This window comes from Chironomus tepperi, unplaced genomic scaffold (genome assembly GCF_022539635.2).
Source record: "Chironomus tepperi strain 1889 unplaced genomic scaffold, CSIRO-AGI_Ctep_v1 contig_285, whole genome shotgun sequence".
NCBI classification, from domain to species: domain Eukaryota; kingdom Metazoa; phylum Arthropoda; class Insecta; order Diptera; family Chironomidae; genus Chironomus; species Chironomus tepperi.
In genome coordinates this window covers 71075-84884 of record NW_027226407.1, presented here as the reverse complement: position 1 = coordinate 84884, position 13810 = coordinate 71075, and the positions used below count along the sequence as shown (strand labels likewise).

General features: G+C 35.6%; 1 protein-coding gene across 3 annotated transcripts in view; it reads left to right on the top strand.

Moving 5' to 3' along the window:
- LOC139092019 (arfGAP with SH3 domain, ANK repeat and PH domain-containing protein-like) overlaps window positions 1-13810 on the top strand; it is a 59731-nt gene that overhangs the window by 44083 nt on the left and 1838 nt on the right. For 2 of the 3 annotated variants that reach the window (XM_070642305.1, XM_070642307.1), the window contains exons 2-9: window positions 8165-8383; window positions 8447-8787; window positions 9115-9277; window positions 9348-10673; window positions 12204-12498; window positions 12723-13118; window positions 13281-13388; window positions 13450-13547. In XM_070642305.1, coding sequence (XP_070498406.1) covers window positions 8165-8383; window positions 8447-8787; window positions 9115-9277; window positions 9348-10673; window positions 12204-12498; window positions 12723-13118; window positions 13281-13388; window positions 13450-13547 — 2946 coding nt within the window. The remainder of the gene's footprint in view (window positions 1-8164; window positions 8384-8446; window positions 8788-9114; window positions 9278-9347; window positions 10674-12203; window positions 12499-12722; window positions 13119-13280; window positions 13389-13449; window positions 13548-13810) is intronic. The other variant, XM_070642306.1, reaches the window with a different exon arrangement.

Below are 13810 nucleotides of genomic sequence, written 5' to 3'. Positions count from 1 at the left end.
CTTCATTGACCTTTTGTTCGAAAAAAAAGCCTTAATTCTATAGAAAAGAGTCAGCAATCCAGCACCCCAAAGAGTTATTCAGTTAGGGACAGGAGAATTTGGCAGAGATCGAAGTCGATTTGAGTTCGCTTCGGTTAGCTTACTTACTAACTTTCTTGGCGAAGGAGCACGAGGAATTGTCGTATTTAGAGTTCGTCGGAAGCTGGATCTGTCTTCTAGCACTTTTGTATCATTGATCACTCAGTGATCCCATAAGTTCTTTGGTCTACCCGAAATATCTTTTCATTCAGTAAGTCACCAGTTGTCCATTTAAATTTTGAGGCTTTGATTAGCTAAGATTCGTTAAATTTTTAGATGGAATGTTTTTCTGCTTGCACTTGTGAAGTTTTATATGATTTTATACACCTTTCAGTCTGTTCTTAGTGAGTTGTTGTGGACTCAATTTGGATTCGATCTCTGTGTTTTGTAAGACATCAGGGGAGTGTGACAGAAGCATAGCTAGATCTAGCTGTATCAAGATTTTAGCAAACATGGAAGGATTTAAACTAGTGATTGGCAACCTGTGAACTGTCAAAATATTTTAGAATGCTCTGAATCGTTTGCCGTGTGCAGTTTCAGTCAAAATGTGCCGCTGATCAAGACAGAAGCGTATCCAGGGGAGGATGAATGAGGAGAGGGTGTTGTGTCAAAACCTCAAACTTTTGGACACAAAGCTTCAATTTTCTATGATTTAACAAGTAGTTTCCCTAATAGTTTTGCATATCGCTTGACCATCGCTGCTTTGCTGATCATCCATCCCAATTTCAGAACTCTCATTTAAGAGAACGTCCAGCTACCCCCTGGATCTAGATTTCAAGATTAACAATTTTAATATCACACAACATCCGATTGTCCACTTATTAAAGCTTTAACACAACTTCTTGTTAATGTAACTGACCCAACAGAAATGTCACTCATGATGCTCCCCTAATAATTCTGACCCATAACATCAGATTAACCTCTAATGTACTTGACCATTATCAAGAACAATAGAAAAAGTCATCCAATTAAAAATAAAAGTCAACCCCAAAATGACAACATAAGCTCATTTGGTTGACAAAAAGCAGTCATTTTAAAAAAGGACGATTGTATCGTTAATAAATGGAACAAAAGAAGTGGAAGGAAGGAAAAAGGCATTTAATAATGGTTCCGATGAAAGATAACAATATGAAAAAAAGGAAGTAACTAAATATTGAATTGTGCCTGCGACAAATTTCAATAAAATTCAAATTATATCCAAAATATTCCCCCATTTCCTGCTTCTATTGTCAATTCCTTATTTTGTCACTTTCAATTCCAACAATCTTGATTGAAAAATCACAGACATTGACTGTCACGTCACATATCTCATGCAGTTCATTCATTCTCATTTTCATTCTATTTACAATCCTATCTTTATCGTCGAATTGAATTGTCATCTTCATGCATACATAACAGAAAAATATTTGTTATTATTGGAAGTAAGATATTCGAGTATCAATCGATGTAAAACCTTTCATTATTAAAGTGAATTTGGAAGTGGGTAAAGGGATGAAAATAAGGAAAGGAAAATTGCCTGTCTTGTCGATGTTTATTGGTTCCTTGGGGAGAAATTGGGATGAATTATTGAACAGTTATTTGATGTTATTAAGTTGAATGGAAGTAAGTTGAGTTTGTTTTTGGGATTGGCACTTATTTTGAGTGTTTGATGGGAATTTTTGAGGGGAATTGAACATTAGCTTAATTATTTATTGGGTTTAATGGACTTGATGGACATTTTTTAGGAGGAGAGATTACTTTTTGACTTAAAACAAGCCAAAAACAGCTGTTGTGGTGCTGTGAGCTCTCGACAAGCATGCAAAAGAGTAGCTCGATCTCGATTAGGGGGTAGCTCGATCTCGATTAAGGGAGCTCGACCCCGATTAGTGGAGCTCGACCTCGATTTAAGGAGCTCAACCTCGATTAGAGGAGCTCGATCTCGATTAGAGCAGCTCGACCTTGATTAGAGTAGCTCGACCTCGATTAGAGGAGCTCGACATCGATTAAAGGAACTCAACCTAGATTAGGGGAGCTTATCGACTTGAGCTAGCTCCTAAAGACCTGTACGTCTTGCTGTCAACAAGGCGATATATCTGTGCTCCAGCGACTTCAATGTGCTACTCGGATATACAAAATCTTAGCCTTTTTCGTGTGAACCTAAAGTTCTAAAATAAAGCTCAGTAAAAGTTTGAACACGTCAGAAGACTGTTTGACCTTACTTCTGGATACATCCTTGCTTTCCTCATGTTTTAGATCAAATAAGGAGAATTCGTACACTACACAATATGTTCCCCTACCTCCTTCCATCAATACTCTTATCAATTGTCATCGATTTTGTGTCCTTTCCCCATTCTCAAAAATATGAGACCAAAAAATCATCAAAATTGTTTTTTGTGGAAAATGAAATGAATTTTCAATAAGTGGATTCAAGTTATGGTTTTCAATAGTACTTTATGATGTCCAAAATGACATCACCTCCTCCTCCTCAATTCAATGATATTCTTTTTAGATTTACTGACCCTGTTCATTGAGAAAAGGTCATTTCCATTTTTTGCGGTTTGAGATTATATTGTAAATAAGACAAAAAGTTGCTACTTCTTTTGGGGTTGAGGAAGAGTTTTGTGTTTTTCTTTAAGATATTTTATGTTTTTCTTTTGGTTGGATGGTGACTGAGTGGGTTGATTTATGAAAAAAAAAAGTTGCAAATATTGAATTACATGAGATGCACAGCAAGCTGTTGAGAAGGAGTAGATTTTAAATTCTTGGTTTTTAAAGAATTGTTGCTTTGGTGCAATTGGGGGATAATTTGTGCATACTTTGTGATGAGGGCCAACAATAGAGTTAGATGTAAAGCTTTTTGTAGTAACCTAGGTTCCATATCGGAGGATAGCTATAGTAAGTAAGTTAATGAGCAAAACATTTGGGGGTATGGAGAGGGGTTTTACTGTCAACTCTCGTTCCCTTTTTGGACCAAATGCTTGCTTCAATTTGAGAGAATATGATCCCTTTCCTCTCCCTTTTAATCCTCTTAACAGCATAAATCAGTTACAAATTTAAAATTTCTATATAATCCCTCAAATCAATTCCCCATCCACACTCACAATTTCCCCACAATCAGACTCAAAAGTGATAAATATTCATCAACAACATCCTTCATACAACCAGAACATCCTAAATACAAATACAGCATCTTAATAATTCACAAAAACCCCTTCAAATGCTCAAAATCCCTTCATAACAACAAAGATTGTGACAAATTCAAAGCTCTTCCAGGAACTGTTCGAACAATTGTTATCGCAGCTCTTTAGAGACATGAACAGTTCCCAAAGTAAAACATTGAACTTTGCATCATTTTTCAAAGGGACTAAGGCTTTACCTTTTTATCCAAAAAGATTAAGATATTTTTAAGAATCCAAAACATCTAAGCGCCTCTACATCATAAATTCATTCATGCTTTAAGGTGTCTATTTGCAAATTTATCAGCAAAAAAATTGTTCCTATAACTTCCTTATTCACCCTTAAGTTCAAGATTATCACATTATCGGTATGCAGTAGCAAAAGAAGACATTCCATTCCTTTTAAGCCTGAAACTTTTACTTACAATATTATTTTCTCTTCTCTCGTTTGCGATTCTTCGTGGTTCTTGTGCTGATGGCTTTTTGATGACAAGATATGCTCGTAAATAAACTTCTTCTTGCATTCATTTCATCCGTAGTAATTGAAAGGACTAAAAGGTAGACTTAAAGTGGTTTTTTTTGGAATTTATAGACCAAATGTAAATAAGGCGGAATTTTTTTAAATAAAAAAATATGCTTATGTAAGGCAATAAATTGATAAGTATGGATATTTGAGATATTTTAGATTGTAATTTGAGGTTATGTGAATGAAATGTTGAGTTAGGTTAGGGAAATGATGGCTTGGGAAAACAAAAGTGAGGTTGGGTTAGGTTATGATAAAGGATGACTAAGATGACTAGAAACAGGGGGATTTGAATTGGATCTTGTGTACAGTGCTTCATATTTGGACCAATTCTTCAATTTAATAGTATTTTTCGAAACAAAAGTCCCAAACAAACTCTATCCCCCCTAATATTTCTATATTTTATTCAAAATCTTTGATACTAACCCCTTAAAAATACATTTGAAGCTACGACCTTGACTACAAACGCATAATTGAAGCTTGAATGAAAATAGTTAGGGTTGAGTGAAAATTAAACTGATTTTTTTTAGAATAAGTGAGACTATAGCGACAAACATTCAAGTTAGAATGGAAAATATTATAGTTAAAACCAGAAAATTGAGGTTAGAGTTCGAAAAATTGAGGTTAGAATTAGAAAATCAAGGTTAGAACGAGAATAAGGGAAATAAAAACCATAAAGTGAAGTTAGAATTAGTAAAAATTAGGTTACAATTGGAAAAAGTGAGGTTAGAATTTCAAAATCAAGGTTAGAATGAGAAAAAGGGCAGTTAGAGTCAAAAATGTGAGGTTAGAACTCAAAAATCATGCATAAAATGAGAAAAAGTGTAGTTAGAACCAGAAAAGTGAGGTTAGAATTCGAAAAGTTAGGTTAGAACTCAATATCAAAGTTAGAATTACAAAAATCAAGGTTAGAATAAAGAAAATTAGGTTCAAAATCAAAAATTAGCTTTAAAATCGAATAAATGAAATTAAAATGAGCAAACCGACTCGACATTCCATAAAACAAGACATGCCTCAAGATTCTCATCCTCAATTAACTCACAAAAAAATTCAACTTCTCCTCTCACATTTTTGTTGATTACATAAAGCCAACGTTAAGGAAAAACTCAATTAAGCTACTTCAAAAAACATAAATTTATTATCATAGAGCACGACCTACCCCTTGAAAATATAAATTAAATAACAGATCATCAACAATAAATTATCATAGTTATGCTAGTTCAGTACAATAGCTCGTAGCATGGCAACATAGCAATTTCATTGAATCCGCAACGTAGAAAAAAATATTTCAAAAATTCTCACTCGACAGATGGTTATTGTTGGATTCATCGCGATGAAATGTTGCAATAATATAGAAATTGTTGAAAGAAACTGAAAAAAAGGATCAATAAAGGCAGACCAGGTGTGTCCATTATTGTGACGCTTCACTGAACTCCAAAAATATTATTTTTTCATCTTTCCTTTCATTCTCCAAAACCAGCAAGAGATTCATCACCTGTCCTCACATAAATTCTCATACACATCCAACAAACCGACCCGTGTCCGAAGAAATTTCGTGAACATGTATGGAACGGTAAAGATAAAGAACAAAGAAAACTGTTTTTTTTTTGGCGCACGTTCCAATTCTATTAAGTTTTCTTTTCTGTTCTCCTTAAATTGCTGAGTGACATTGAAAATCATAAAGTGAGGGTAAACCGTAGAAAATGCATGGGAATGAGCTGTACGAAAAATAAAAAAAATGTGATCGATAGTGATGACACATTGAAATATAAGCGGCAAGTTTGAAGGTTTTTTGCGGGTGATTGAGGAAAGGTGAGCGCGGTTCGATGGATGAGGGGATTTTTTGGATTTATTGAGGTTTTATGGATGAAGGTTTGGGAATTTTGGGGATTTATTGATGGAAAAGTATGAAAAGACTAAAAGGCACAGATACTGTTCTTTGGAATCGCGGTAATTCTGTACCATGAAAGCATGCTCTGTGCTACTCAGGGAATATTCTGTGCCAGAAGGTTTGATTCCTAATTTCAGTCAATAGCTCTCGAGTCAAGCTTAGATTAGGGCTTACTTCCTTTTCTTTCTTGTCTGAGGAGCACGAGGGTCCATTGCGGCGCATATGCCATGTCTAAAGACAGCTCTATCCTTAGAAAACTTTTGCCAGTTTAAGGGCTTGGGGCTTAGGAATTCTAATATATAACTATGTGGTCGACTTGGTGTCCTGAACATCATAAATCGGTTAATCGAGCCGAAATTGGACACTAGGCTACTTCTTCGCTGGCCTGACGGATCAATTGTGATCCATGATCTCTCGCAAGTTTGCGTCTGAAGCTGGCTCTATCGCTGACAGCCGTATGCCAATTATCAATGGCAAGTGCGTGATAGTAATCTCTGGCATGGTTCCGAATTTAAATCGAATTAGGCACCAAGTAAGAGTCATGCCGTACTCTGACCAGATTAACCGATTATTATTTGAATGTCTAATCCATATTGACTCCAGTTACACTCCGAATTGAAGCCGGCCTGTTACTAAGCAATTTAGAGTCTTATTAATCAATAAAATCCCATTAAAAAATATTACAAAATTTCTCAAAAACCCTTCCAAAAAAGCCTTCAAACATTAAAAAGTAACACAATTCAATTTATTTAATTTACCATTTACACAAACACATGGCATTCAATTTACAATTCATTCCTATCCCCACATCGTATAGCATATCAGTGATAATCAAATGAATGTATTATATACTAAATCAAACAGACATAAAAAGCCATGTGATACATGCCTCAGAATTATTTAAATTCTGATAAATGATGATGAACAAAAAAATTATTGTGTTAATTTTCAATTTATACATATTTTTATGTCTGCTTCCAAAAATAGACTTTAAGTTCCGAGAAATTTTATTGTAATCAAATTAAACACACTTATTAAAAAATATATACAGTGTTAAATTATATCCATAAGGCATTTCCGTTTATAGTCGACAAAATGTTGATAATCAAATTAGTCTGACATGGAAAAAATTTCTCTTAGGATGTCCTACAAGACAAGAATTGTGTTAATATGGAGTGATATTGGCGGTGATGGATGGATGATTGGGAATGGTTAGCGAGTTTTTGGGGTTGAATTATTCATGAGTTGTGAGGACTTGAAGGTATAAAACCTTTTAGCTATTCAGATCTTTAAGATCCAGAGCTGCGCTAGGGCGATACGCGGCTAATGATTGCTTAACGAGTGAGGGTGCGCCAGACCACTGCACTCAATAGACCTACAGTTTATAGTGGGATCAGAACCACTCCTTTGATGACATTACTGCCTATAGCCTTCAAAGGGAGGCTGTGAGCCGCGTTTCCACTACATATGATTCGAAAAAGGACATGTGAAAAATTTCCCATGCCAAGTCTCGAACCCATGATCGATAGATCGGTGTTGCAATAATTATGTACCGAAGTACTAAACCATTCCGCCACCGAGCCACTTCGACTCACGAGGACTTGAAGGTATGCTTTCTCGAAATCCCGGTCCCGATAAATTTTTGGGATCCTGGGATTTTTGGGATCCCAAAAGCGAGAAAGTATACTTGAAGGTACATGCGGTAGAAAACACCTGAATCTGGAATGCAGCCTGATTTTATGTTATTTTATTATACTTTCATGATACAGCAATACCACTATGGTACCTTAAAGTGGTATCTAAGGTGTTTAGTCATTAACAGGGTATTCCGGCTTAATGCCTGATGTTTCGATTTTTCGATGCCGGATGTCTTTTGCGACGAATTATTATAAATGAATTGAATGTCTTATAAATGCTTTTAAAGCACATTTTGGCAAGAAAGTTAGTAATTTGGCACATAGTCGGTGATACGGTAATTAAGGTTACTTTGGTCTCACCAGCCAAAAATGCATTCAAAGGGAGGGATTGTGTCAAAGAGGTTGAGTCAGAGATAGGGATTTGGCGTCAATATCTGGTGTCATGTTCCTCCAATTTTGGTATTTCCGTAAAATACACTAATAATATGTCATTAAACCAGTCGTTGTATGCAACTTAGTATTGAATTTGCCTCAAATTCTTGTAACCCCATACTAGTCCTATATAGAGTGGTGTAGAGCCACCACTCTGAGCTATTCCCTATTGTCCCATTCTGAATGACTCTCCATAAAATCCATAAAAATCGCACTCAATGACACTCAACAAAAACAGCAAAAAGGAAGAAATTATCATATTTTTCATCATCTCACCACTATAACTGAATTTTACTCGTTCATGCACGATGAGTGAATGACTTGACATCAATAATGGATGATAATAGGCTCATTCCGTATCTATTTGTTGACATACTATCCAATATAGCGCGACTTATTTTTTAGCAACAATAACTAATAATTTATTTTGATTTATGGCATTTTATAGACACTCGAATTCGATCGTGAGGGATTGTCAAAGCTTAAGAAGGCAGCAAAAGCAATTCACAATAGTGGCAATGTACATGTCGAAAATGAAATGTGTTTGGTGCGTGCATTAGAGAGATTAGGAACTGTAGCATTATCGAAAGAGGAGCCAGACATTGGCGCTGCATTTCTTAAATTTTCTGTTGTGACGAAGGAATTGTCAGCATTAATGAAGACCTTGGTATGATATTTAATTGATATTTTAATTTAATTTCTATGTAAATTTTTATCTTTATTGTAACAGATGCAGAACATCAGCAATATCATCATGTTTCCCGTTGACTCCCTCCTCAAATCAGAATTAAGGGGTGTGAAAGGCGAAATGAAACGACCGTTTGACAAAGCAGCAAAAGATTTTGACACAAAATATCTCAAAATTGAGAAGGAAAGAAAAGCTCAAGCCAAAGAAGTCGGAATGATACGTACAGAAATATCAGCCGCTGAAATAGCAGAAGAAATGGAGAAAGAGCGGCGTGTATTTCAATTGCAAATGTGTGAATATCTCATAAAGTTTAATGAAATCAAAACCAAAAAAGGCATTGAATTGCTACAACATTTAGTTGAATATTATCATGCTCAGAATAAGTATGTCGAATTATATTTCTTACTCTTGTCTTATGGACCTTTTTTTGGATGGCATGTGCAGCTGTTTGGGTGCTTTTTGAGCATCTTAGTCATTTCGATCTGAATTCAATTTGATTCAATTTGAGTCAGTTCAGATCAGGTTCAGATCAGGTTCAGATCAGGTTCAGATCAGGTTCTGATCAGGTTCAGATCAGGTTCAGATCAGGTTCAGATCAGTAGAGTAAACACCCAAAAATGCGCTGTTGTCACTCAAAAATTTCCTTACTTCCGAAATAATTTCTTGTTAACATTTTCAATTTTCACCTCTCATTCTCACGTTTCATGTAGCTATTTCTCCGATGGTCTCAAAACAATTGCTCATTTTGGAACGTATATTGAGGATTTAACGATGAAATTACAGGCGATTCGTCAGAAGCAGGACGAGGAAAAGAAAAAGCTCATTGAATTAAGAACACTTCTTCGTAGTACACCAGATTTTGATAGAGTAGAGGTAAACATTGTCATTTCCACATCACTAGGTGTCATTTTCATAAAATTCCTTTCATTTCCTCCCCGAACAGAATGTAGTTACAGATAAAGGCACAGCATATAGTCTTCATCAATTACAAGGTGATAAGAATCATGGTGTGACAAGATCCGGGCATTTATATAAGAAAAGTGAAGGAAAAGTGAGACGCGTGTGGCAAAAGAGACGTTGTCGTGTGACAGAGGATGGATTCCTTGACATATATCATGCGGATGAGTCGAAACCGCCAACACGTGTGAATCTATTAACCTGCCAAATTAAACCCGTACCAGATGACAAAAGAAGCTTTGATCTCATCAGTTATAATCGGCCATATCATTTTCAAGCAGAGGACGAACAGGACCAAAAAGCATGGATGTCAGTGCTAATAAATTGTAAGGAGAAAGTCCTCACCAAGTCCTTCCAACACGAGAATCACCAGCAACAAATGAGCCCTGGATTAATGGAACTCCAAAAGACGCTTATACGTTACATCCAAAATATTCCTGGAAATGACCAATGTTGTGATTGTGGCTCAAGGAACGATGTCACATGGATCAGCATAAACTTTGGCATTCTCGTCTGTATACAGTGTAGTGGTGTCCACCGGGATCTTGGCGTCCATCACTCACGGATACAATCATTAACATTAGATAATTTAAAGACAGCACATTTATTGATCGCACGTGCCATGGGCAATAATCAATTAAATGAAATTCTCGAAGCGACACTTGGCAAGTCAATGAAAATACATCCGGATTCGAGTATGGAGGAACGATATGACTTTATTCGTGCAAAATATGTCGCTAAACGTTATATCATGCGAACATGTGCTGATGAGAGTGATTTAAGGGTAGATTTAGAACAAGCAGTGATTAATGCTGATCTCAGTCAACTATTACAAGTGTGGGCAGAAGGTGCTGACTTTACAGTACCATTACCATCGTCCGATTACGGTGAGAATGCACTTCACTTAGCCGTACTACGTGAAATGGGATCATCACTACATATTGTTGATTTTCTCATACAAAATATGCCACCGCAAGGTCTCAATAAGCCAACAAATCCACAACCAAATGGTGCAAGTGGTGATGATGGTAAAATGACACCATTACATTTTTGTGCAGCATATGATAGACGTGAATGTATGAAGCTTTTATTACGATCTGGCGCTGATATTGAAGTTAAAAATTCGAGTAGCAAGACAGCACTTGATCTCGCCATTGAGAATGGCCGTGATGTATGTAAAGAGATGTTAGAGCAAGCAATGAGACGAGAGAAAGGTGCATTTGATCATATCAATACAGATTGGAATTTACCGCCACCACATGATGATGGATCAACTGACTTTTCCGATGATGATACTGGACTTGATGAGCGCGTAAGTTCTTAGTGGACATGTTGTTGACTTTTTTTCTATTTTTTTTTTTTTTAAAATTCTTCAAAATTTTTTCTTAAATGTTCTGGTGGAATCTCTCAAAATTTTTTATGACTTATCTAGGAGGGATATTATGATTGATTGGATTTAGATTGGAATGATGATGTGACATTTTTTTGTGATTGACTGGTGTTGATTTTTATGCTGCTTAAGGTTAATGGACTTTGAGTAATGAGATAAAGTTTGATGACTTTGAAGAATTTGTTAAATAAGATTGATAATTTTGGGGAGTCATGGATAGTCCAGATTATAGAAATTGGGCTATATGGCTTAAGGATTTTCATAGACCAGGGGTGGGCAACCTGTATGTCGCGGTACACTAGTGTACGACCAACAGTTTTTTATTAATGCCATAATTCGTATCTTGTGTACAGTTATGGTCGAAGCAAATCACCAAAGTGTACCGTGAAAAATAAGAGCTTGCCCACTACGCGCATAGTCCATATTTGAATAGCACAAGCTGGTTAATCGATCTAAAATCTGACACCAGGCTGAAGTTACTCGAGAATGATTTAATATCAGATTTAAATCGAATCCGTTATTAAATCAGAGTCACGTCGATCTGGGGCCGAATTTTTGATCGAATAACTAATTTTAGCTATATAGGGCAGTGCGACTTACAGTTAGGTATAAGAATGGATATGGCATATGCAAATGAATGCATATGGCCTAGGCTTTTATCAGTTTGTATCCCGCATGGACCATAATGCAAAAAATGTCAAGAATATAGCATATACCTTAAATATACTAGATGAACATGATCAAATTAAATATACTAGATGAGCATGCTCGTGAGCATTTAGTTTGCTCTTGAGTGCATGCTAAGGGTAGTCAGCATTGTGACAATATAGTGACAATTCCATGTCTAAACTGACTTTTTACTGATCTAGTGCCGGATATTTTCCTCTTAAACATTTCTGGTCCTTCAAATTTACAGTCTAAAATCACAAAAACCCCACAGAACAGCATCCAACAATCTAAACACAATCAAGAGTACATCCCTCATCCTCAACTTGCATTTTTTTAGAAAAAACAAAGCAATATTTATTGGCATGAAAACTCTTTTTTGCTCATCCACTCAATTAAAATTAACCAAAATTGTCCCCCCCCCCCCCACCCCTAAACTTTTTGGAATGCATCTCAAACAGAACAGCATTTAAACATATATTTTTGTCATTTAGCCGCATAGATGATAAAATAACTCTCTTTTTTTTGCTTGTGATAACAACAATTTTTTGTATCATTCATCTCTCTTTTTTAAATGCCCAACCCTGCATCATCTGGATCTCTACACCTAATATCTCTATCTCTATCTTTTTTTGTATTTTTGCATATTTTTTTTATCTTCCCCAAAAAAATACTGAATTAAATTTTTTTAACACCCGTAACGATGAACTTTTTTGTTTTTTGTTGTATTTGTAAATAAAATCCCCGTGCCAATAAAATTATGAATTATGATAAAAAATCCTTTAGAGACGTACGTCACGTCCCCCTAGTTTCATAGGCGATTCCCCGATCACATTAAGATCCCGCTCGTCCACATGTGACTCAATTAAAAGTGGTACGAGTCCAACATTCTCAATAAATTCAACGAATTCCAATCGACAGATTTCTGGCTTTTCACATGGATTGGGTACGAGTCCGAAACAGCAAATGAGTTTTCCACAATATGGATCACAGAGTGGTACCGGTGCATCGAGTCCAAACTCTATAACTAGTCGTTCATCACATTCATTAGCGAGTAATCAAAGTCGAAAGACTGCTGGTGGTGAGTATCGTAAGGATATATTGATTAATTTGGGTTGGTTGTGGGGTTGGCTGGCTATATGTTGGATATGATGTCGATTTGATGGTTCCGAAAGGTCATTCAGAGTCATAACTCAATTTTGTCTTTCGGCGACGATCAAAGAGCATCAATCCCATAAAAACACAAAAAGCCCCGCAAAAACCATCAAAAAAAACCTCAATAAAAATACAATTCTCCATCCACAGTCGTAAATACACCATCAGCATCAGCAAAAAAGCGTAATGCACCGAATGCACCAAATAATTCACAACAACAAGCCGTCTATGGTACCCTACCACATAGTGTCGGACGTTATCAACAAAATTATGATCTCTCAGATATATACAGCTCCAATTCAACACTACCACATCCAGGACGTAATTCAATGATTGAACACCAACGTCAAAATAATAACAACAATAATAACAATAATAATAATAATAATGTAACAGCAAATAATAATAAGAATCAACAATCGTCGAATCAGCAACACTTTGATAATAAAGTGTACGAAAGATTTGAGCCATATATGATGCAGGCCAATAAAACTAGTCATAAAAGATCACCAAGTAGTGATTCAATTACGAGAAGCATTCAATTGGGTGAGTAAAGATAATATGTGGATATGTGTGGGATGATTTTATGGGACTTTTTTTCGGGTATGTGTCTTGGAATTTATTGTTAAATGGAATCAGAGACGTTTTTTATGTCTAATTTTGGCATGGCTATAAAAATTATATCTTAAGATTGTCATTTATTTACAGCGGGTGCCAAACTTGTTCTACCACCGACCGGAGAAATTCCACCAAAACTTAAACCAGTGAATATGAATCGACCACGATTGGCGCCGCCACCAGGTCCACCAAATAATGGTAATTCAACCTCAAAATTGTCTATAATTTAATTTAATTTTATTAAAAAATCAATTTTTAGATAAATCAATATCAAATGGTCAATCAAGTGAAAGTCTGAATTCATTAAATGATGGACAAAATACATCACGCGTACAGTCAAATACACCATTGAGGAAGGTGAGTGTGAATTTTATAAATATTTATTTTTTTTTTTTTTTTTGAAGGGTATATTCATGTATTCTTGGGTTTATGGTAATGAAAATTGTATTTTATATTGGATGTTTTATTAAATTATGTGATGTATAAGGTAAGGTGAAGGATAAAGAAACTTAATCGATTGTGAGGAATTTGTTTAGTAAAGGATAAATCTATGGAATTTGATGAAATGTTATGTTGCTTCAAGATTATGTCAAATTAATTGAATTTTTGCTTCAATTTTG